Source organism: Barbus barbus (genome assembly GCF_936440315.1).
Source record: "Barbus barbus genome assembly, chromosome: 19".
Classification (NCBI taxonomy): Eukaryota; Metazoa; Chordata; class Actinopteri; order Cypriniformes; family Cyprinidae; genus Barbus; species Barbus barbus.
Genome location: NC_136747.1, coordinates 2,559,940 through 2,584,607, shown reverse-complemented (window position 1 = coordinate 2,584,607; position 24,668 = coordinate 2,559,940). Strand labels below are relative to the sequence as shown.

Here is a 24,668-nt window from a genome sequence, read left to right as displayed (position 1 = left end):
ATTTGAAAATCTGAGGGTGCAAAAAAAAATCTAAATATTGAGAAAATCGCCTTTAAAGTTGTCCAAATGAAGTCAATGCATATTACTAATAAAAAATTCAGTTTTGATATATTTACGGTAGGACATTTACTAAATATCTTCATGGAACATGATCTTTATTTAATATCCTAATGATTTTTGGCATAAAAGAAAAATGGATAATTGTGACCCATATAATGTATTGTTGGCTTATTGCTACAAATAAACCTGTGCTATATAAGACTGCGTTAGTGCTCCAGGGACACAGTGCATCAGTCATGCATAGAAAGCCAGCGAGTCCCCACGAGGGGGGAAAATATTATTAAAAATAGTAAATGATGTTTATCTGAAAGTGTAACAATGTAACAAACAGGTTTTCTGTAAAGGGTAGGTTTAGGGGATAGAAAATATTGTTTGGTTTGTATAAAAGTAATAGAAGTCTATGGAAAGTCCCCACAATTTACAGAAACAAATGTGTGTGTGTGGACATCTGTATGTGTTTTAACAGTCCAGCGAGGATTGTGCTGATATTATGTGTGTGTGTGTGTGTGTGAGAGAGAGAGAGAGAGAGAGAGAGAGAGAGAGAGTGTGTGTGTGTGTGTGTGTGTGTGTGAGAGAGAGAGAGAGAGAGAGAGAGAGTGTGTGTGTGTGTGTGAGAGAGAGAGAGAGAGAGAGAGAGTGAGTGTGTGTGTGAGAGAGAGAGAGAGAGAGAGAGTGTGTGTGTGTGTGTGTGTGTGTGTGTGAGAGAGAGAGAGAGAGAGTGTGTGTGTGTGAGAGAGAGAGAGAGAGAGAGAGAGAGAGTGTGTGTCTGCAGCAGCACTTCCGCTCTGAGAGACACGCGCGTCCACGGACACACACCGACACAAAGAGAGGTACACAAGCCTTCAAACCTTACAATATACCTCCTTATTTCTCTTATATTTCCGTCAGCGGTGCGTTAGGATGCCTTTGTCCTCGTCTGCACGCTAAACATTTCTCCGTCGACGGTAAATGAAGACAACAACTGCGAGTCTACAGCGCTGACGACACATTTACCGTGTTTTTACCACATCCCTTCAGTTTGTGCTCGGTTTCATCTCGTGTCATTGATCGCTTGTGAACGGATCGGGATCAGCGTTATATTGTGTAACGGGTTTAGAGCTGTTTCGAGACGAAATGCGTGGTATTTAGAGCGGTGTTGTTGATCTGGAGTTAAAGCTCAAATACATCGCTTACATTGTTGCAGCTTTTGCGTCGTTACAGATGAACGTGTTACGTGCGCGTTCACAGTGTTTCACAGCAGTTGTGTGTGTGTGTGTGTGTGTGTGTGTGTGTGTGTCATAGATCGGGATGTCGGATGAGGACTCGCGTGCCAGCTCTAGTTCATCCTCCTCTTCCTCTTCCTCCACCCTTCAGCAGCAGGAGAAAGACACATCTGGGAAAAAGAGAGACAACAAAGCCAACATGAGCAAGACCTCCAAACTCCTCTCCACCAGCGCCAAGAGGTGAGGAGACCCCGCTTCCCAAAAGCATCGGAACCAATGGAGCTATGATCAGTTTGCCATGCTTTTGGGAAACGCAGCCCTGGGCCGGGTCCCAGTTAGTCAGCAGCGGGTTATACAAACACTGCATTCAATGGCACTGAAGCATTTAGCCAACTTTAAAGATGCGCAAATACTTAATGACTACAGTGACTGCTTCAAAATTGAGATGAAAGCTGTGATTAAGTCATTTTGTTCTTATAACTGCTCCATCAGACAAGGCCCAAACCGTTTTTGGGTGGTGTAGGTATTTAAATGAATTATTTTTAAAAAAACAACCTAAAAAGCCATAGTTTATTGTAAAATCCACTTGAACTATTTGCAAAGAAAAACTTAATCGTATGCCTAATATGTTGAAAACAGCTCTGGCGATGTTTCTGGTCACATTCAGTAAATTACATGATTTACATTAAAGCCTATATATTTTTCATTTGAAATTAAGAAAGCTTGCTTTTAATAAAAAGCTGAGTAGTTTGCATCACTGGATATTACTGCTGACTGCTGAAGATTTCCGTTGTAAACAGATGACATATTAAATGTGACCCTGGACCACAAAACCAGTCATAAGGGTCAATTTTTCAAAATTGAGATTTATGCATCATCTAAAAGCTGAATAAATAATATTTCCATTGATGTATGGTTTGGACAATATTTGGCTGAGATACAACTATATGAAAATCTGGAATCTGAGGGTGCAAAAAAATCTAAATATTGAGAAAATCTCCTTTAAAGTTGTTCAAATGAAGTTCTTAGCAATGCATATTACTAATCAGTAATTAAGTTCTGATATATTTACTGTAGGAAATTACAAAATATCTTCATGGAACATGAATCCTAATGATTTTTGGCATAAAAAAGGATAATTTTGACTCATACAGTGTATTTTTGGCTATTGCTACAAATATCCCCCAGCGATTCCAGACTGGTTTTGTGCTCCAGGGTCATATGTGTTGCTACCTACTAAACACTTTTTCTTTGTTAAAATTGAAGCGTTGCACTGGAAATCATGCTCTGCTGTAAACAGTAAAGCCTTTGATTTGGTTGATCATCTCAGTCATTTTGATATTAACGAGCACTATTAGACTGATGAAGAAGACCAAACTAAACTATCTTGTCAAATGTTGTCATCCTAACAACACAGAGTGCAGTACAGCATGCAGCATAAAGAATATAACGTACTGAGGGGAACAATGTGGCCTTAACTTAACTAGGTGGTTGCTAGCCTGCCATCAGATGGCATTTAACCTTTCATCAACCACAGAATTGTGGGATACCAAAACTGACCAAATGAAGGAATGTTAGAAGGCAGGGTGTTGCATTTGTAAACGCCTTCATGGCATGCTGTTATCTTGTCAGACAGTGCTATTTTTTGAGGTTTCGGACAGCAGCTTTCACTTTGAAACAGCTAAACTGCAGAACACAACAAACATGCTCTTCTAGAATAATTTGGTACTGGGAAATGCTGTTTAGGTGAGCGGCTTGCCGAGTTTTGAGACGGCTGTTATTTGATTCCACAGTACTTTATCTAGATGTATTTGGATGTGAGAGTTCAGAGATGTTCATGGGAATTGTGTGTCTTCCTTCAGGATTCAGAAAGAGCTGGCTGACATCATGTTGGACCCACCACCGAACTGCAGGTGAGGAGATGCTTCGGAGCTCTTTCATATTCTTTGGTTGCATTAGTGGGTCTCAGTGTTTGGATGAAACAAACTGCATGTGGGATCTGCTGCTTTCAGCAAAAAAAGGTCATATTAGTGAATTTTAGGTGTGATCTGCAGACTAAAGTCAATAGTGTAGCTAAGAATGAAGCACATCTCACACAGAAGTCACTTTCAAACCAAATTTCACGGAGCAGTGTTAAACGTGACGGCACTTTAACTCCGGTCTGGTTTGTAGCTGTGGCAGAGTTTCCTCCAGCTCTCTCATTTCTGCGGCTGCCATCAGTTGCTTGTTGAAGTGACTTTACGCACCTATTAAACCTGGTAGATCCCTATATATGTGACTCTGGACCACAAAACCAGTCGCTGGGGTATATTTGTAGCAATAGCCAAAACTACTGTATGGGTCGAAATGATTGATTTTTGACCAAATTGGATGTTGTCAGATGAGGATTGATCAGTAATATTGCACTGGAACACAGCAGATAGTTCAGATCTGTACTTGACCTGTTTACCAAACAAGCCAGGCTTATTTCAGTTAGTCTCATGTTAAAAAATAAATTCGACCTCACGTTGTGTCAATCACGTTTACACACTGCCTTTTGTCTGTCATAAAAAAATTCGGATCAGGTTTGATCTTCTGTGTTTTCGCATCCGTAGCAAGCATTTTGATAGGAAAGGATGACGAATACACATAAAGTGTGTTTTTTGTGATTGTATCTGAAGGTAATTGTACCCGACTCAGAAGTGCACAGCTGACACACCTCGTCTTTAAAACCACTCGTCATCTTTAGCATCTGTTTATACACTTCAGCTCTCTCCTTCTCTCATGTGTCTGTGTTTATTAGCTGCGTTCTCGGACTCGTTCTTTTATCTTGAGGCGTAAGAGTCGCATCTCTTCCCCTGCCATTGAGCTGAACCCCCTGTGGTTCTTCTCTTATCTCGATTTATTAGCAGTGTTTGCTAAAGCCAAACACACGCTACACCACTAAGGCTTGTGTTCGCTTTTGTATTTGAAGTCTTGAGCAGAGCGGTCCAGGTTGTAGTCAGCTCACACCTATCCGCACACTTACGCTACGCTGCAACAGATGTTGAATTCATTTGAAAATTTATATTTGCAAGTCTGTGGTTGTTTGGCTCTTGCTAGATGTTTGTTAGGAGGATGTTCTGGGTGGTCAAGTAAAGACCTGTTCAGCCTGATTTTCAGCTCAAAAAAGAAAGCAAATTCTCTCAGTAATTCCCTGTTGTACCCAGGACACAAAACACTAAGCACATTTCTGTTTTTGGCTTCTCTCCTGAGCGCAAAATGTTACTAATGCACGTTTCTTCAAAGCAATAAAATAACACGACTATCTTTGGAAAAAAGTGCATAAAGTTTAAAACCATATAAGTTGCTCAAACAATTAGAAACAAACCCGCATCATGTATGTATGTGTGTAGTTTAATGCAAAGGACCGAAAACCAATCACAAAGAGTAGCCTACTTTTTCATTTAAACATGAGATGCAGTGGGATGGGGAAAAGCCGTCATTAATTCTCAAGACATGTTTTTAAAAGTTGAACTTGCATTCATTTTACATGGCTTTTTAAACATGCTGCGCCTCTCTCTTGTGCCAGACGCGAGTGCAACGGTGATAGATGTCCCTGTAGAAAAGGCAGTATTTATTTTAAATTAGATGAATATTCAAAATATTGTCAAAAAAAATTTGACAGCCCAACGCTGAATTTTCTCAGACCTTAAAGGCGATTTAAATAAGTGATTTTTCAAAAACGTTATAGAAAAGAGTCGGGGGGCCGAGTACCAAATCAAACTTGTAACCAATCAGCAGTAAGGGGCGTGTCTACTCATGATGTGGAGGAGAAGAGCGTTCAGTGAACAGCTGAGCCGAGTGATAGAAAGATAGAAAGTGACGTGACATACGGCCAAGTATGGTGACCCATACTCGGAATTTGGATGGGTTCGGAATTTAACCCATCCATAGTGCACACACACACACACACACCGTGAACACACACCCAGCAGTGAACACACACACACACACACACCGTGAACACACACCCGGAGCAGTGGGCAGCCATTTATGCTGCGGCGCCCGGGGAGCAGTTGGGGGTTCGGTGCCTTGCTCAAGGGCATCTCAGTCGTGGTATTGAGGGTGGAGAGAGCGCTGGACATTCACTCCCCCCACCTACAATCCCTGTATACAATACAATATTATTATCAGCAAAAGTTGCACTTCCTGTTTATTTAATGCAAAATACATCTTTTCAGGGGAGTCTTTTTTTTGCTTGTTTTATTGTCCACTGAGTGAAAACCATAAATCCAACGGCATAGAAAAGCAATAGCAAACCTCCACTTAACAAGCCACATGATTTGAGCTGTAATTCATATGTCATTAATCAAATCAAGAGTCAGTATATTCTGTCTTAGATGTTTAATGTGTTATTGGTCTAGTGTTTTTTCTGCTCAGACTTCAGACTGCTGGCCTTCTCACATGAATGCATGTGTGTTGTGTCTCAAGGCGAAAGGAAGTATTGTAAACACTTCAGAGGTTCCTGTGACCTTCGGTGTTGTCACAAGTATTATGAGAGTGTGTGTATTTATAGATGATTTCAGAGATCGTTGCAGGACAAACAGAACCCGTTTGAGAGCTGCTGTGCTCAGGGGTTTTCTTTAAACTTCATTAAAGAAAGCAGCCGCGTTACATCTGAGGACACTGAGGAATGCTAATAACTCACTGTTGCTTGTGAACTAGATTTAGGCCCTGGAGTTGTTTTCTGATCTCACTACTGGAGCATCTGACAGACTTGTGAAGCGATTCTCTCTAACACAATATTAAGCTGAGCCGTTCTTTGTATGATTGTCATGTAGTGAGATGTTGAGGGTCAAATGATTAGTAATGGAACTATTTTTTTCTAGATGACTGCTTGGGTGTTTGATCTAGACATAAGACATGAGGCTGTGTTTGGTGTGTTTCACGTCACGCAAGCAGTGTGAAATAATATGGAGCGAAATAACGAGACGAGAGAGGCGTCATCTCATCTTTGCAGGGAACTTTACTGAACAAGAAATAACTGATAATACAGAACAATAGTGCAGCTAATTGTAAACGAGTCTGGAGAGAGCTCTTCGCTCTGAACATGCTGCAGCTGCTTATGGCAAATCTAGTTCATTTCAACACATCGCAATGAGCTTATTGCTGATCTAAAACAACAAAATGATCTTAAATATTAAAGCAACAAATTATTATCATTCAGTATAGCTTTATCCAGTACGAGTCAGTTACAGCTAGTGTATTAAACTAGTGTAGACAACTAACCACAAACTTTTGAGCTGTAATATTATAAATCATGTAGTGTAATAATTTAAAAAATCAATTAACAATCAATCCCCGCACGCCGGACGGCAATAGATAGGTGCGTAGAGGAAAAATACCAGAAGTGTCAAAACTGAAAAACAAAATCCTGCACAGCAAGAAACTGCTGAAATGCCCCCATTGCATTATTGTTTTCTGTAAGTGAGAGGTGAGAATGAAGTCTCTACTCATAGCTTCAGCTCCTCTGTGTCTAGTGTGCATTGTGAGCTGTGCATCACTGGCTGTATGCAGACAAGACCCCTGTGTTACTGAACTGAATGGCAGCAGCAGTGTGACGGACCCCTGACACGTCCAAACACTGCATGTGTTCAGACAGTGCCTCCTGTGTGTGCTTGTGTTCAGCTGTTGAGATGCTTCTGTTGTGAATAGGGATGTAACGATTCACTCAACACCATTTTGAGTTCACAATTCTATTTCCTCAATTTATTTTTTACAAAATGAGATTGAAGACATTATACAGTAAGTGACGTGTCCTTTTATTAGGCTATTGCTGCGAAATATAATAAAACTAAATTGAAAGTTTAAAACAAACCCCAAATCAAATAATTGACACAAATAAAATAAATCTGTTCATATAAACAAACTAAGGCTTTATTTGTGCTCTTTCCATTTAAAATTAGAGGCAACCACTGCATTTTAATCATGATCCAAACAAAGATACAGCATACATGCAACATGAGGAGTTTTTAATCTAAATTAGATTGTATCATTTCAAAATTTGAAGCAAAAACAGAATGGTCTGACTTTGGTTTTGTGAAACTACATAAAACACAACTGAAGGAAACAGCAGAGGAGCTGAATGAGACGCAGTCACTCTCTGCCAGCAGGTGGCGCTTATGAACAGCAATAATACAGTGTTTCCTTGGTTACCGCTGTAAACGATGCAGCTATGAACAGCAATGATAGTGTTTCCTTGGTTACCGCTGTAAACAATGCAGCTATGAACAGCAATGATAGTGTTTCCTTGGTTACCGCTGTAAACAATGCAGCTATGAACAGCAATGATAGTGTTTCCTTGGTTACCGCTGTAAACAATGCAGCTATGAACCGCAATAATAGTGTTTCCTTGGTTACCGCTGTAAACAATGCAGCTATGAACCGCAATGATAGTGTTTCCTTGGTTACCGCTGTAAACAATGCAGATATGAACCGCAATAATAGTGTTTCCTTGGTTACCGCTGTAAACAATGCAGCTATGAACCGCAATAATAGTGTTTCCTTGGTTACCGTTGTAAACAATGCAGCTATGAACCGCAATGATAGTGTTTCCTTGGTTACCGCTGTAAACAATGCAGATATGAACCGCAATAATAGTGTTTCCTTGGTTACCGCTGTAAACAATGCAGCTATGAACCGCAATAATAGTGTTTCCTTGGTTACCGCTGTAAACAATGCAGCTATGAACCGCAATAATAGTGTTTCCTTGGTTACCGCTGTAAACAATGCAGCTATGAACCGCAATGATAGTGTTTCCTTGGTTACCTCTGTAAACAAAGCAGCGCTGCACTTATGAACATTGTTCAGAGGCAAGATGAAAATAAAATACTATGTAAACGTTTCTAAAGACAATCAGTTCCCCTCAGAGATGCATTCATATAAACTCCTACCCTAATTGTATCGTGATTTGTTTGGCATCTCAACCGATTTGAATCGTCACACATTTGAATCGATTTTCAGCCGGCTGGCGGTTAATCGTTGCATCCCTAGTTGTGAAGCATAAATCCGGGTGGAAATGACACTCATTGATGCACTCGTCTCATGGGTGTTACGCTCAGACGCTGACACAGCAAGGGCTCGTCCATCTTTGCTGCCATGTACGCTCGCCCGAAAGGTGAGCTTGGCTACGGGAAAAACTTGAGCCTAAATTTACCTCTTATTATTTTTAGGATATATATTTAGGTCAGATTAAAGTTCCCAAGTAGGGTTGGGAACTGGAGATGGATGAATACCATATTCAAGAAGGGCTGAAAGTATATTATTCTGGAAGAAAGGTTACTATGTTAGCAGCAGCAGAATTTCACAAAACTTGATTAGGCTGCTGTCACTTTAAGACCTAATACACCCGATCAATATATTAACACACTTCAGATTCCTGATGGACAAAATCAAGTCCTGACTTACATGTTCCTTCTTGTTTCTTACATGGATATATGCAACCGTAGGGAAGAGAGATGTAGATGTGTTACTGATGTTCTGCGTGCTCATTTGGGAATCAAGTAGACACCGTTAAATCCACAGTATATATACACTAGTCAATATGTCTATAGTTACAACATTTTACCATGTTTTCTTGATTTGTAACCTCACAGGACTTTCCTAGATTTGTTCTTTATTTGTTGAGTAAATATGTGTTCACATTTAGTTTAGATCGCATTCACACAAGGCATCTGCAATAACTCCTGATTTCTCTCAACATGAGGACAGGAGAGCTGTCAGCCAATGCATGGAAAACAAAGTAACTACTTGAAAAAGTAACTCAGATTTTTCCTTCTAAATTAAAAAGTAATGCGTTACTTTACTAGTCACCTGAAAAAAGTAATCTGATTAACTTGTAATGCATTTCCCCCAACACTGCTTGTCTGACTGCATGGAGGGCAGTAACAGTCATTTGAGGACATGCATGCTTTGCCCTGATTATTGTCTGCGGTGTAGCTCTTGTCATCCAGCAGCTTGCTTCCTCTGTGTGTTTGTGTGTGGTTCAAGCCAAAGCTTTCAGAAATATTGCATTGTTTCTCCACTCTGTCCTACAGATCTGTGGATGATTTTGAGCTATTTCATTCACATTAACTGCTAGTCAGTGTTTTACTGCCTTTTAATCAATCATTTGACAGTGAGATTAGCTACACCTCTTCAAGTTACAAGGTCACATCGGGTTCAATAGAAATGTATTGTATCTTCTGCTGATGTAAATCATTGTGTGGTGTTTGTTCTGAGTAATAATGATCCTCTCTTTGTTTGTTGTCAGTGCGGGTCCTAAAGGAGACAACATCTACGAGTGGAGGTCCACTATCCTGGGTCCTCCGGGGTCCGTGTATGAGGGAGGAGTGTTCTTCCTGGACATCGCTTTCACTCCAGACTACCCCTTCAAACCACCCAAGGTCAGAGCTGGCTTTCTGATCGGCACAGTTAGTGTGTGGGATGGACAGCATTATGCACTTATAAACTACCATTCAAAGGTTTAGTTTTAAAGGAATTAGTATAAAGGAATTTCTGTTACACTGTTCATTCTGTTGTTTAGTCATATGTTATCATTGGTTTAATTTTACAGCACACAACACAAGTTCAGTATAGGACCGATTCCGGTATTCCTAGTTATATAAATATACTTCATACCAGGTGTGGCACTCAGATTGCCCTGTTCATGCACAGCTGACAGAAATACTTATAACTATAGTGACGGTTAACAATAGTGAGAATAAAAGCTTTGTATCATGTCTTTTAAGATTTGAAGTATTATAATATGGGTAGTTTTCACAATCATGCTGATTGAATGAGCCTTGTTGAAAGCTGTTGTCAAATGCATATAAACACACACCTAAACTAGACATTCAGCATCTTGCCATCTTGCTTAACTGTTTTACATTCCAGGACAGACTCATTATGAATGTGGTTAAAAAAAAGACCGACTCTTTTTTTCTATACTGAGTGACTCACTCTCAAAATTATGGTGTGACTCGTAATCTTTCAGATTTCAGATCAGATCGCTTTGATTATAACACCAAATTAATGAATTTGTTTATTTAAAAAAACTATTGTAATTAGATGAGCTGAGGCTTTTCAGTGTTCACGAGTTATCTTTCAATGTTTGTTTGATATTGTGAAGTAGTAGAGCTTCGGTCTATGACAGACAAGAAACGGGACTGTAAAGAAGAAAGTGAGGTATTTGTGAAAGAAAAGCCTCTGGTTTAGGACTGAATGAGCACAGAGCAATCAGTTTGCCAATAAACAAGGTGGAATAAGAGTAACTAACTACTTGCAGTACAAAGACTACCTGTTAATGGACACAAGCTTCTTAAGATTTTCCTAACGACTCTTGCTCTGTTGTGGCGTGTCAGGTGACGTTTCGCACGAGGATCTACCACTGCAACATCAACAGTCAGGGTGTGATCTGTCTGGACATCCTGAAGGACAACTGGAGCCCGGCGCTCACCATCTCCAAAGTGCTGCTGTCCATCTGCTCTCTCCTCACAGACTGTAACCCTGGTAAGACGCTGGTCTGATGGAGCCGGTCGAGGGCTGGAGCTCCAGTGTTGGTCAGTATGCTGGAGCTCCACCTGTGTGACCGAGACGACAGCAGAGCAGTTACAGGTGTGGGCATCGATACAGCCGCTTCGTGCTCATGTATGAAACTGCGCACATCTGTTCATCTTGTCTGAGCTATTTGAATTCCTTGTATGGAAAATGGTCCTGAGCCTTGAATGCATGTGCTTACTGTATTTTGCAGAAAATAAGTTGCATCTAGGGCTAGGTTTACACTAGTGTGTTTTCGATTTAAAACGCTTAACTTTTTTAGGGTTACGCCTGTCGTTTACACTACTCCGACATTTTCGACCATCATAAACGGAGACATTTGGAAATGCTGCAGGTTGTGTTTCAGTGTGAACTGATTAAAACAGAGACTTTTGAAAACGATGGCGTGGCTGCCCACATTCGCTCTGCGTATCCTTGACGATAGGGGTGTGCGATACATCGTCTGCGATTTAATATCGTAATTGTTGTTTTAACGATATGCAATTTGAAATTATGGAGTATTTCACAAAAACCAAACACCTACGGAGTGCACGCTTGCATTGCATGATGAAGTCTAGACTAGAGCGACGAATGATCACAAAATTCCAGATATCAGCACAATAACACACTTTCAAAATATCGTCTAATTATTATTGAAAAAATCCCCAAAAATATAGAGAATTTTTTTCAATATCGCACACCCCTACTTGACAACCGTGTAAACAACATCATGCTCATTGTTGTACCCATAGATATGCATGAGTAGATTCCCCATTCGACCGCTCCAAGCAGTGTTGGGTGTAACGCGTTACTAAGTAAAGCGTTACTGTAATTAAATTACTTATCCACTGAAAAAGTAAAGTAAGGGATTACTGTTCATTTTTAGGTAATTTAATTACAGTTACTTATAAAGTACTTGCGTTACATACAGTAAATAATCTCAACAGTTCTAAAAGCAATATTGAATTTGAAATCTAAATTTACCGTCTAAAGATATTGAATGCAGCGGCTTTAACCCTCCGCGTGCGGGTGCGTTCACTTTCAGATTTTCCTGATTCACAGAGAAACCTTAAATACTCAAATCAGGGCCGGCACCAAGAGGGGGCATTCGCTGGCAGAGTTACGGTGCCCCCCACTTTCCATCCTCTCCCCTTCTTGCTGAACGTGATCGTTTTGAAAGCGAAAGTGAAACCGGTAAAACAGCGCACATAAAGCGATTGCACGCTTTAGCGAGCGTAAGAAACTGCACGCAATCACAGATTGCACGCTTCCCATCCCACTCCGAACCCCCCCCCCCCCCCCCCACCACCACCACCACCCACCACACACACACAAAACGTGATTTGTGCCCCCCCCCCCCCCCCCGAAATTCAAATGCCCCTCTGATGGAGGTGCCCTGGCGCCGGCTCTGACTCAGATACATATAAGACTAAAATCAATAGAATCTAAAAATCTTGAAGTGTCTACTTGACACTTGAACGAATTCAAATTAAAAACTAATGTTTCTGATTATGCAATTCGTATGAAACTAAAGCAAGGTACAGTCTTTCCCGTGTCTGAGCTCATTATATGCAGTCACCTGCGCGCATATGCCCTCACCTAGATACAAAAAAAAAAAAAGTAAAATATTAAGAAAAAAAAAATAATCTAATATTCATCATTTTTGAAAGAAGACCTGCTATGAGAAATTTACCTCATAAGAACAGCGCGATCTGACATTATGCAGCAGAGAAGATCATTTCTGTAATTTATTCTTTCCTACATTAGTTAACGTGTTATTTTGACATAAACTTGTACAGATTTTACTAGTTGGGCTTTTCCTGAACATCTTGCCAAACTGAAATGTATTGTTTAACTTTTAAGCCTTTTTGTTATTCAGATATTTTGCAGAGTATTTCTATTTGTTAACCAAAGGTGGTTACATTTTTTTCATAAAAATGTTTAAGTATTACAGTTGTTTTAAAGCTAAAAGGCTAAACTATTCTATGTTTGACTCGAATTGAAAGAATATAGAGTTTAATTTCTATTAAGGTTTATAGGGATTTTAAGATGTAGCCTAATTAGCGATTTGAATAATTAAGTTACTTATTGAGTAACTAAGTTACTTTTCAGATAGAGTAATTAGTAAAGTAATTTAAATACAATATTGATGAAGTAATTAGTAACTGTAATTAATTACTTTTTGAAAGTAACTTACCCAACACTGGCTCCAAGCACGTAGATGTCTGCCATCTAAATAATAGAGAATCTACCTGCATGTCTATGGTTGTACCTGAATGAATGTGACGTTGTGTAGTGTAGACTGAGATCGTTTTCATTTTAAAACAGCGTTTTAAAATAGTGTAAACTAGTGAAAAACATCGATTTTAATTGATTCTCTTTTTTTACGAAACGATATTGATTCTTTAATCGCAAGAAACAATCCAATAAATCGCAATAAGCTTTGTTACTTTTGATATGAAACAATCTCAGATTTCAAATTCTGTTTTATTGCAATATTCAAACAATAAATACCGCTTTGGTGCTTTTTAATGTGGAGTGACAGTAGTGCCTCAGGTCAGTAGAAACAGCAGACACATGAACTGATCATGTCCTCCGCTTTAATGCCAATTTCAGCGCGAAATAAACGTGAATGAACATCCGAAGGCATGTTAAAAGAGTAAGACTTACTGAAATCCGTATCCTGTCTTGTGTAATCACTCAGTGTTTCAAACGTGGAAAAATGTTCATATTTAAAGGAACACTCCACTTTTTTTGGAAATAGGCTCATTTTACAACTCCCCTAGAGTTAAACAGTGGAGTTTTACCGTTTTTGAATCCATTCAGCTGATCTCTGTGTCTGGCGTTAGCACTTTCAGCTTAGTTTAGCATAGATCATTGAATCGGATTAGACCATTAGCATCTCGCTCAAAAATGGCTAAAAATTTTCAATCATTTTCCTGCACCCATGGTACGGCAGCAAAGTTCCTTTATTACGCTGGAACGAGAGTGTAGTTCCTAGCCATATCAGCCTAGAAAATCACAACTTTTCATTTTCCGTTGGTCTTAGTGCACGATGTAACTACAGAGGAGTCACGTTTTAAATGGGAAAATTATCTAAACTCTTTAGTCATTTTTGATGACCAAATGCTAATGGTCTAATCCGATTCAATGATCTATGCTAAGCTAAGCTAAAAGTGCTACCGCCAGACACAGAGATCGGCTGAATGGATTCAAAAACAGTAAAACTCAACTGTTTATCTCTAGAGGAGTTGTAAAATGAGCCTATTTCCAAATAGGAAACGCCACAACAAATGCTTTAAATTTAACCGTATTCTGAACAGAACAGGAATGGACAAATATTAGCATAAAACAGATTATCCTGGCATTAATTTTAAACAACGTTCATTAAAAAAAAACAGCAAGTCTAAACCAATTTATTGAAAGTGAAAGTACTCTTTTGTGGGAAATGCGCTATCAAATGAAACTTGGGCTCACGTACGTCTCTGGTTTGGCACAGATCAACATTTTGCATGCTTTGCATATTTCACATGCTTGACTGCAATTTACATTTACATTTATTCATAGCTGACGCTTTTATTCAAAGCGACTTACAATTGCTATATATGTCAGAGGTCGCACGCCTCTGGAGCAACTAGGGGTTAAGTGTCTTGCTCAGGGACACATTGGTGTCTCACAGTGGATTCTAACCCGGGTCTCTCACACCAAAGGCATGTGTCTTATCCACTGCGCCATCACCACCCCCAATAATCTCATTATTTAAGTCACAGCATGGTTCACATGAGAAAGAAATGCAACTTATATTCTGGAAAATACATTTCATTCATTGCTGAGAAGGTTTGTTTCAAATTCAATGCATTTAATATGGCTATTCACCCAATAGTGTTTTTGTGATGATTATTGCAGTATTGTGAATTTAACTTGGAAACAGTGCTAGTGCAGCAGGCTAACGCTACTGGAATCAGCTGTGAGTGTTAACTGAGGTGCTTCGGTTTCTTTTATGTTGCTCATAAGCACAAAGTATACTTAGTATACAGCTGAACAAAGCCTTGAAGTATACACCATTTGATTGTTTGCTCCATCAGGCGATTTCTCACATGCACACTAGAAAGTTTCATTGTTTTCCAGTGCCTCTTTCTCTCTTGAAATTATAACGATCAAAAACAGTCTTTATACTCGTTTAAATTAGAGTTGCCCCTCACACAGCATCTCTAGTAGTTTGTTGTACCGTCTCAGGGAGAGTCTCACTAAACTCTGAGATTTCTATGGACACTGCAACTGTTGTAATGACGTCGCACTGCAGCGTCGTCTTAATTCAACACAATGTATCCAAAATACAAAAACATACACCACTACAGCATCTAGTACACTTTAGTGCAATAGTTGCAATAAAGTTCTTATAATGCATCTAATAGGTTACATCTTTTATTGGTCATGTCTTCATGTGATACAAGCTTGCGTTTCTTGCCTCAAACATTTGCATGCGCATGAATTAGAGTCAATGGAAGAAATAGCTGATGAAGCGTGTACACTTGAAAACAGAAGTATATATTACGCTCTATAGATGCACCTATGAAGAGTTTCAAATCGATTCAGTTCAGTCACTTGAGGTTCCTTTTTAGCGAAGGAACCTAAAGCCCAAAATGCACTTCAGTTTTTATGCATATGCTGAGGTATGCGTACAGTGTGTGACACAAACAATTTCATGAACGCAGTACACATGCAGCCTGATTTTTCAGAACTGCACATACAGTGTACTTTGGGTTTTAAAGGGGTCATGAACTGTCTTTTTTTTGTAGGCTACTGTTCTCTGAAGTCTTACATTTTAGTTTTTGAAGTCACATTTTATGAAGATTTTTACATAAAAAAAACATCAATTTAGAAGTAATTAGCTATTTTCTGTCCCCTCATCAGAACGCTTTGTTTGAATAGGTGTGGCAGATTGTAGACTCGGAAGTAAACACCCACTGCTCTGATTGGCTAATAGTTGTGTATGTTTGACAGCGACATACCTCATAGATGAACACTGCTGTGATTTAGGTCAAAAAACATGAATACATATCAAACAATCTGTAAGAAGAGACAAAACAACCGTGATCACGTAATAAACAGTTACTCACACTTGTGTTGCGACATTACTGTCGGATCAAATATAGTTGGCACAGCATCGGCTTTTAGTTTGTCTTTCTGAAAATCCCACATCAAATTGTGCCTTGTTCGTAAACGAATCCACTCTTTCCTAACGTTAAGATCAGAAGAAAGGCAATGCAAAGAACGTGGCACTAATACAGCGTCTTGTTGTCTTTGTACACGCAATGGCTAGAGATAACCCATAATGCACTGTGAGAGTCGCGCATCGAATGAATTCCCGCATCTCGCCAGAAGATGGCGCCCACAGCTGAATCATCCGTCCATCCATTAATTTTAAAAGTGCTTGTCCACATCGTAATACAGAACAGGTACAAATTCATTGTAAATTGATTAAATTGTTTAACTAGAGTTTATTCATAATTTCCATGACAGAGTTCAAGATAAATCTTTTGATCTTACTACTGGAGCTGCCCATTTCAAATGATTATTAAACAGCAAGCAAACTATGCAAAAGCGGCAGTCCTTCCGGTGCACTCAGTGTCTGAATTCACTCACTCGTTTTCACTCACTCCTTCAAGTGAACTGTATGAGTGGACTAATGTAGGGAATAGTGAATGAAGGGTATAGGGGCGATTTCGGATACAGCCATGTAGAATCTGTGGGCGGGGCTAAACAGGCAGGGATGTTGAATCGGTGGGTGGGGTTAAACAGGCAGGGATGTAGAATCTGTGGGCGGGGCTAAACAGGCAGGGATGTAGAATCTGTGGGCGAGGCTAAACAGGCAGGGATGTAGAATCGGTGGGCGGGGTTAAACAGGCAGGGATGTAGAATCTGTGGGCGGGGCTAAACAGGCAGGGATGTAGAATCTGTGGGCGGGGCTAAACAGGCAGGGATGTAGAATCTGTGGGCGGGGTTAAACAGGCAGGGATGTAGAATCGGTGGGCGGGGCTAAACAGGCAGGGATGTAGAATATGTGGGCGGGGCTAAACAGGCAGGGATGTAGAATCTGTGGGCGGGGCTAAACAGGCAGGGATGTAGAATCGGTGGGCGGGGCTAAACAGGCAGGGATGTAGAATATGTGGGCGGGGCTAAACAGGCAGGGATGTAGAATCTGTGGGCGGGGCTAAACAGGCAGGGATGTAGAATCGGTGGGCGGGTTAAACGGGCAGGGATGTAGAATCTGTGGGCGGGGCTAAACAGGCAGGGATGTAGAATCTGTGGGCGGGGCTAAACAGGCAGGGATGTAGAATCGGTGGGTGGGTTAAACAGGCAGGGATGTAGAATCTGTGGGCGGAGGCAGAGATTAGGCTTGTTCGAGATGAACTACCTAGCCTGCCACCGGCTGGTGAGGGTAGACCCCAACTGCAGCGCCTGACCTCGGCGGCTGGTCTCGTTTTGCGCTCTCAGTAATTTGATGGCACATGTGATCGTAAGCCGGCTGCAGCACCGATCAAAGTCGGACAAATGTTCTAACCAGAATGCATTGCTTATGTCAGGCGGCAGCCAATCTTTGCGGTGCCGCATGAAGTCGAACAAGCCTGTTCAGAATCGGTGGGTGGGGCTAAACAGGCAGTGATGTAGAAGCAGGTGTTGATCATCTTCTGTGGAGGCGGTGCTTATCCACACTATTACATCATAGAGTAATTGTTACATGTAATTGTACAATTGTTACATGTGATGTTACATTCCACAAGCTGTTGTTTTGGCAGACTGCCTTCAATATAAGCTCTTTTTAGGGTAACAACAAAGTTTTGAAACTTGCAGGATGTTTTTATAGTGCAGTGACCTCTTACATGTCAAAAGATAAAGGGAATTTTGGTTTCTCAGTTCATGACCCCTTTAATATTGTGTCTGTGTAGACTGTAGATAGCAGCTGACTGTGATTTTAACCTGGTGAATCGTGTCTCTTCTTCTGCAGCTGATCCTCTGGTAGGAAGCATCGCCACGCAGTACACAACCAACAGACCTGAGCATGACAGGATAGCCAAACAGTGGACCAAACGCTACGCCACATAATTCCTTCAGCCGTGGAGCGCCGCTGCCTGCCGGACGTCTGTGGGAAGGGATTGGGTGGGATGGGGAGGAGCTGTGGGAGGAAATGGGGGGGATGGGGATCCATAGGGTATAGATATAGGGTGGATTTTATGATGGAATTTAAATTCCCATTTCAATTGTTTTCTTTCCCTGCATATATTTTTGTTGTTGTTGTGTTTGTTTCCCTTGGCTCAAGTAGCATCATGATTTGACAAAAATGGATCTTAATGTGTGTTTTCTTTGCCTTCCTGTTGTAAATTGGTTTTATTTGGAGCTTCCTCATTCTTGTCAAATGAAGTCACAGCATGAGCCTATGGTAGGATTGTTCCATGTATGTATTTCCCCACCAATATTAAATGTTGACGTTGATTGATGTTGGTGTACAAAACCGTGCCGTATGTTTCAATGCAAGCATTCAGAGGGAAAAACTGATGTTATATTTCTGGTAAAAGCCTGTCAGGAACATCTTAAGAAAAAATATGAAGGACCATTCTGCTTTGTGAAATCTCATTCTCATTACAGTAATGCAAATAAATTTAATTAAGAATGTATACATCATAGTAGTATTTGTTTTGCTGTTTTAATTTATGCTGATTATAACAAGAATGAGATTTCTTATGGTAAGGAGAATTGCGGTGGAGGGGTGTAAAATCATGATGCAGTGCTTCTGAAATAGGCTTTTGTTTTCTTAATGGAAAATATTTATTTATTTGTGTTGTCTTACAGAAGACTCTTGCCCAATATTACAGCATGTTGCTGTTAAATATTGATAACAGCAAACAGAAAAGTCAACAGTCCATCCAGTCAATAAACATTTATTTGGTTAAATCAGAAATCACATTGTGAGTGAAAACAGTATGTCTTTGTTTAAATATCTTTCGTATAAATTAGAACACGCTACTAAGACAAGGATTTCATTAATATCCGTTGATAACTGCTGGAGTTCTCCTCTACTTCCTGTAGCATCCGTATAATGTTTTCCTGTGCACTAGCTTTGGGTTTCTAACAAGAACAGCTGATCTAAGATTATAGTTTTGGAAATAATGCTGGAAGACATCATCATACACATTATATGACTTTAATATAACAGTGTTGCAGTATTTTTATTAATTGGTATGTTAAAGCACTTCATGCCAGTTCTTGACTGAAGTTCACATCTGAAGGACAGAAGAAGCTCTTAAAAGGTCCGTTTTCTCTCTACTGTGCCATTATATCATTTTTTATAAATGCAACAATTGATTCTCAAGTCCAGGTCATATTCCATCGCAACATAAATTACTTTTGCATAAATGAAGCCTATAATGTAAAAAGACAGATAACATTTAAACTGTAAAACATTATTTTTATTGAATTAATGAGAACCATAATGTTACAAAAACTGTGCTAATGAGAACGAAATCCTTTGCTTTAGAGTTTCAGAATAAAGTACTTAATGGTCTAAAAAAAATCCTAACTGTCCAAAAACAGGTCAATTTCTTTATTCTTATTCATTTCACTGCAGCCTGATCACAAAAAAGAGTGTTGTGCATCATACGTTGAGCACAAATGCAAACAAAGGAAGGATTAGTGTATTTATTTCTGAGTGTAAATAGATCTAGTCCTGGCTAACCTCTTCTGATGCTCAGATGTCGTTGGACGGCGTGCCCTTGCTCTTGCGTCCGGGCAGAGGGAAGGCAGACTTGCTCTGCGGCTGAGTGAGGCGGCTGGTGAGGCTGGTGAAGGGTTCGATCAAAGAGCTTCTGTCCGTGACAGTCACCTCCCAGAGTTTGAGCTTCTCTCCGCGCGCCCACTGCTGCGCCGTATCCTGATCCACCTGCCTCCGCTCGCGCAGGTCACACTTATTCCCCAGCACCATCACCATCACCTGCACACACACACAGTGAGGACATCTGCACAGCTCACACCAGACACCAGCATTCATCTGGAGCAGCATCATGTGTTACTTAAAAAATAAAGACAAATTCATTATTGGAGAATGTTTGTAATTCTTAACTTTTTAAAAAAAAAAAATAATCAGAAGCATTTTATTTTTTTAATATTACATATATCTGTCTATATACAGTGCTTGTCGAAAGTTTGGAAATATTATTTTTAAATGTTTTTAATTAAATCTCTTATGCTTCCAAGGCTGCATTTATTTGATCAAAAATATTGTGAAATACTACAATCTGAAATAACTTTTCTATTTGAATACATCTCACATGATCCTTCAGAAATCATTTTAATATGCTGATTTGCTGTTCAAGAAACATTTATTATTATTATTAATATTTAAATCAGTTGAGTACATTTTTTCAGGATTCTTTGATGAAATTGTAAGTTTCTACGTTATATTTAGGAGCAGTGTTGGGTAAGTTACTTTCAAAAAGTAATTAATTACAGTTACTAATTACTTCATCAATATTGTATTTAAATTACTTTACTAATTACTCTATCTGAAAAGTAACTTAGTTACTCAATAAGTAACTTAATTATTCAAATCGCTAATTAGGCTACATCTTAAAATCCCTATAAACCTTAATAGAAATTAAACTATGTTCTTTCAATTCGAGTCAAACATAGAATAGTTTAGCCTTTTAGCTTTAAAACAACTGTAATACTTAAACATTTTTATGAAAAAAATGTAACCACTTTGGTTAACAAATAGAAATACTCTGCAAAATATCTGAATAACAAAAAGGCTTAAAAGTTAAACAATACATTTCAGTTTGGCAAGATGTTCAGGAAAATCCCAACTAGTAAAATCTGTACAGGTTTATGTCAAAATAACACGTTAACTAATGTAGGAAAGAATAAATTACAGAAATGATCTTCTCTGCTGAATAATGTCAGATCACGCTGTTCTTATGAGGTAAATTTCTCATAGCAGGTCTTCTTTCAAAAATGATGAATATTAGATGATTTTTTTTTTCTTAATATTTTACTTTTTTTTTTGTATCTAGGTGAGGGCATATGCGCGCAGGTGACTGCATATAATGAGCTCAGACACGGGAAAGACTGTACCTTGCTTTAGTTTCATACGGATTGCATAATCAGAAACATTAGTTTTTAATTTGAATTCGTTCAAGTGTCAAGTAGACACTTCAAGATTTTTAGATTCTATTGATTTTAGCCTTATATGTATCTGAGTCAGAGCCGGCGCCAGGGCACCTCCATCTGTGATTGCGTGCAGTTTCTGACGCTCGCTAAAGCGTGCAATCGCTTTCTTATGTGCGCTGTTTTACCGGTTTCACTTTCGCTTTCGAAACGATCACGTTCAGCAAGAAGGGGAGAGGATGGAAAGTGGGGGGCACCGTAACTCTGCCCGCGAATGCCCCCTCTTGGTGCCGGCCCTGATTTGAGTATTTAAGGTTTCTCTGTGAATCAGGAAAATCTGAAAGTGAACGCACCCGCACGCGGAGGGTTAAAGCTCGCTGCATTCAATATCTTTAGACGGTAAATTTAGATTTCAAATTCAATATTGCTTTTAGAACTGTTGAAATTATTTACTGTATGTAACGCAAGTACTTTATAAGTAACTGTAATTAAATTACCTAAAAATGACCCAACACTGTTACCTAAAAATGACCCAACACTGTTACCTAAAAATGAGCCAACATATCAACAAGTGGGAGGCACATATGCAAACTGTTGTAATTCCTACACCGTTCACCTGATTTGGATGTAAATACCCTCAAATTAAAGCTGACAGTCTGCAGTTAAAGCACATCTTGTTCGTTTCATTTGAAATCCATTTTGGTGGTGTTTAGAGCCAAAAATGTTAGAATTGTGTCAATGTCCCAATATTTATGGACCTGACTGTATATATATATGATTACAGAGTGAAATTTGACATGTTATTGACATTTTTGTATTTTAAATATTCTTTCATGCCTCTTTTTTGTCTCTGGACTTGTCTATCTCCTTCTTCAAGAGCTCGACTTTTCTGAAGGACTCCAGGCTGTCGACACTGTAGACCAGCACGAATCCGTCAGCCACTGAGAAGAAGTGTTTGGGTAAATCCAGCCCCTCTCGCAGTCCTCGAGTGTCGTAGAGGCGTAACTGCTCCCTCACGCCGCGGTCCGTCTCCACAGACGCCACGTATATGTCCTCCTGAGTGTCGTTTGTCTCTGCACCTGACACCAGACAGACGGCCACTTTAACATCCTCAGACACCATTCATTCTTTTATGAATCAAGCACATCCCAGGATCGTTAATAGCGTTTGACCAGACCTACGGCTCCGCCAACTACAATGTCCAGCAAAACGTCAGAAAAATCAAAATCCGGTAAAAGATTTTGTGGTGTGTTCTGCCGAATGTTCAGCAGGTCATCCCTGGTAAAACTGATCGTATTTGGAAAAAATAAAAACAGGAAAAACAAACAAAAACAGTACAAACACTGAAGACCAACGCACAATAGCTGCCATCAGCGGCGCCATCTTACCATTGATGATAAAAAAAATTATAAACTATTACAAAAAATTCCACTGCAACCCATGCATATGTTGAAAAGGCATACAATGTATTCATTTCATGTGTGCATTTACGCAGTCTATTAACTGACAAACAATCATTTGTTATTAACAAATAAAAAAATTCATTCAGTATATTGCAAATTTATTCCTAATTGTAATGTTTGTGATAGCCTATTTTATCGAAATGTTAAGTGATTAAATCTGATATGCATACAAACATAGCAATATTCTAAGATCCTATAATATTTAATAACATCTAATGATGAATAATGCGATAATAAATAAAAGAGAGCGAAAACAGCATAAAGAATGAAGAACAGCAAATAAAGCCAGTCTTCCAGATGTGAAAATCAATAAGATAAATGCAGTGTAATCGTTAGGATACTCAACAGCATCTCTCTCTCTTTTGGCCTTATGAATAAAATGTTTTTTATTCTGATCAGACTGCATTTCATTATCTGTATTTTATCATGAGTATCTATAATGAACCAGCTTCTGTCTGACAATAAATAATTAAGAATTGGGGCTTGAGAATTTACTTTATTAAGTACTACTTTAAGCATTGATAATTATTAAAAACTAATTATTTGTACCATTCAGATTAGCTGATGAGTAGTAGGTGTTAATGCAAGTGTGAATTCATTGTGCATATATGTGTTTGTGTGTGTGTGTGTGTATATACGTATACATATATTGAATATATATATGTTTTTATATTTTACATTTAGTCAGTTTTTATAATACACAATACAGCAAAGTGCTATATAAGTGCATCATTCATTCACAAAATTAAAAGAAAACAAGCAGATGGTGTTAGTTTTTTTTTTATAAATAAAAATAAAACAAGTAGATAAAATAGAAATAGAGTAGAGCGTGCTAGTTATGTATGCATGAGTTATATACACATACATACATGCAATGAATGAATTCACACTTGCATTACCACCTACTTCTCCTACATATAAATAATATATATATATATCTATAATGTCACTTCTTGGTGTGTTTGCTGTCCTGTGAATGGACTGATGTGACATACCTACAGTGTGAGAGCCGTACAGTAACTGTTCCAGGATGGCTGTTTTCCCCACAGACGCCATCCCACAAACCACCACCTTACAGCCCTTCCCCATAACCACTGCTACCCTACAACAAACACACAACACATCAAGAGCCAACCAGACAGATACATGTACAGCAGGGTTCAAAGGTCTGAGACCACTAATGACAATAGAAAAAAAATGACAAAACATACATTCATTACATATATGTGACCCTGGACCACAAACCAGTCATAAGGGTCAATGTTTTTTAAATTGAGATTTCTGATTAGGGTTATACATCTGAAAGCTGAATAAATAAGCTTTTCACTGATGTATAGGACAATATTTGGCTGAGATACAACTATTTGAAAATCTGAGGGTGCAAAAAAAATCTAAATACTGAGAAAATCACCTTTAAAGTTGTCCAAATATATTCTTAGCATATTACTAATCAACAAGTTTTGATATATTTACAGTAGGAGATTTACCAAATATCTCCATGGAACATGATCTTTACATAACATCCTAATGATTTTTGGCATAAGAGATAAATGGATAATTTTGACTATTGCCACACATATACCTGTGCTGCTTTTGTGCTGCAGGGTCACATATATTATATTAAAATGAGGAGATGGACCAAAGCTGATGCTCATGTTCTGCATCTAATGAGCAGCTTGTATTTCAGTGAAAGCAGGAGATTAGTTCGTTTCTCGATTTGAATGATTATTTGTAGATTTAATTGGGAAAAAAACAAACAAACATCGCAAATGTTAATTGTTGTCCAGGACTTTTAGACGCCGTTGTGCACAGCAAGTACTTCAAATAAATGAAATGTCACGCAGCTGAATAATCAGCATGTAATGCTCAGTTTAGTGTTTGTTATGCTAAAGAACAATATTAATCAGCTGACCAGACTATTACTCACCTTACGCGGTCTGCCAGAGACTGGTCACTGAGGAATCAGATGAACATAGAAGACTTTTAGTGTCATCACTGTGTGCTTGAGGTGTTGACAAAACTCACTTCCGGGAGACGATCCCTCGCTTCTACTTCTTCTTCTTCTGAGTCTGAGTCTGATAAGAGAAGGGACTAATATTATTATTTAGCCTGAAGTTTAAACATAAAGTGTAAGTAGTTGGTTAAATACATTTGATGGTTAAAGTTAAAATCAAATTCGTAAGTACAAAGACTACGTTTCCCAGAAGTCCTTAACGACCGGAACCGGAAATACGATGGAACGGCC

At 39.1% G+C, this 24,668-nt stretch overlaps 2 protein-coding genes across 5 annotated transcripts; one reads left to right on the top strand and one right to left on the bottom strand.

Moving 5' to 3' along the window:
• Positions 1–588: 588 nt before the first annotated feature.
• LOC306885696 (ubiquitin-conjugating enzyme E2 E1) lies at positions 589–18,767 on the top strand. Of its 2 annotated transcripts, none has more exons than XM_079442403.1 (6): positions 589–890; positions 1,342–1,502; positions 3,125–3,175; positions 9,535–9,667; positions 10,625–10,772; positions 17,809–18,767. In XM_079442403.1, exons 2-6 carry the CDS (start codon positions 1,348–1,350, stop codon positions 17,904–17,906), a joined length of 585 nt encoding a protein of 194 aa, XP_079298529.1. In that variant the 5' UTR covers positions 589–890; positions 1,342–1,347; the 3' UTR covers positions 17,907–18,767. The 2 variants fall into 2 exon arrangements, with proteins under 2 accessions (XP_079298529.1, XP_079298530.1); XM_079442404.1 differs by having other exon boundaries at positions 882–1,004; positions 17,809–18,763.
• nkiras1 (NFKB inhibitor interacting Ras-like 1) lies at positions 18,724–24,476 on the bottom strand. Of its 3 annotated transcripts, none has more exons than XM_079442405.1 (5): positions 24,351–24,476; positions 23,419–23,525; positions 21,798–22,039; positions 19,534–19,788; positions 18,724–19,220 (listed from the first exon to the last, which is right to left on the bottom strand). In XM_079442405.1, the coding sequence occupies exons 2-4, from the start codon at positions 23,510–23,512 to the stop codon at positions 19,546–19,548; spliced, it is 579 nt and encodes a 192-aa protein (XP_079298531.1). In that variant the 5' UTR covers positions 23,513–23,525; positions 24,351–24,476; the 3' UTR covers positions 18,724–19,220; positions 19,534–19,545. The 3 variants fall into 3 exon arrangements, with proteins under 3 accessions (XP_079298531.1, XP_079298532.1, XP_079298533.1); XM_079442406.1 differs by having other exon boundaries at positions 18,724–19,426; positions 24,351–24,473; XM_079442407.1 differs by having other exon boundaries at positions 18,724–19,081; positions 24,351–24,473.
• Between the last annotated feature and the right edge of the window lie 192 nt (positions 24,477–24,668).

Bases quoted from the DNA above. Each gene is read 5' to 3' on its own strand.
- nkiras1 (XM_079442405.1), bottom strand. From the start codon at position 23,512: ATGGGGAAGGGCTGTAAGGTGGTGGTTTGTGGGATGGCGTCTGTGGGG. The intron at 22,040-23,418 runs GTATGTCACATC...GTCTGGTGTCAG, and splicing joins GTACGGCTCTCACACTGTAG to GTGCAGAGACAAACGACACT. The intron at 19,789-21,797 runs GCATGAAAGAAT...GTGTGTGTGCAG, and splicing joins AGTCCAGAGACAAAAAAGAG to GTGATGGTGATGGTGCTGGG.
- LOC306885696 (XM_079442403.1), top strand. From the start codon at position 1,348: ATGTCGGATGAGGACTCGCGTGCCAGCTCTAGTTCATCCTCCTCTTCC. The intron at 1,503-3,124 runs GTGAGGAGACCC...GTCTTCCTTCAG, and splicing joins CTCTCCACCAGCGCCAAGAG to GATTCAGAAAGAGCTGGCTG. The intron at 10,773-17,808 runs GTAAGACGCTGG...CTTCTTCTGCAG, and splicing joins CCTCACAGACTGTAACCCTG to CTGATCCTCTGGTAGGAAGC.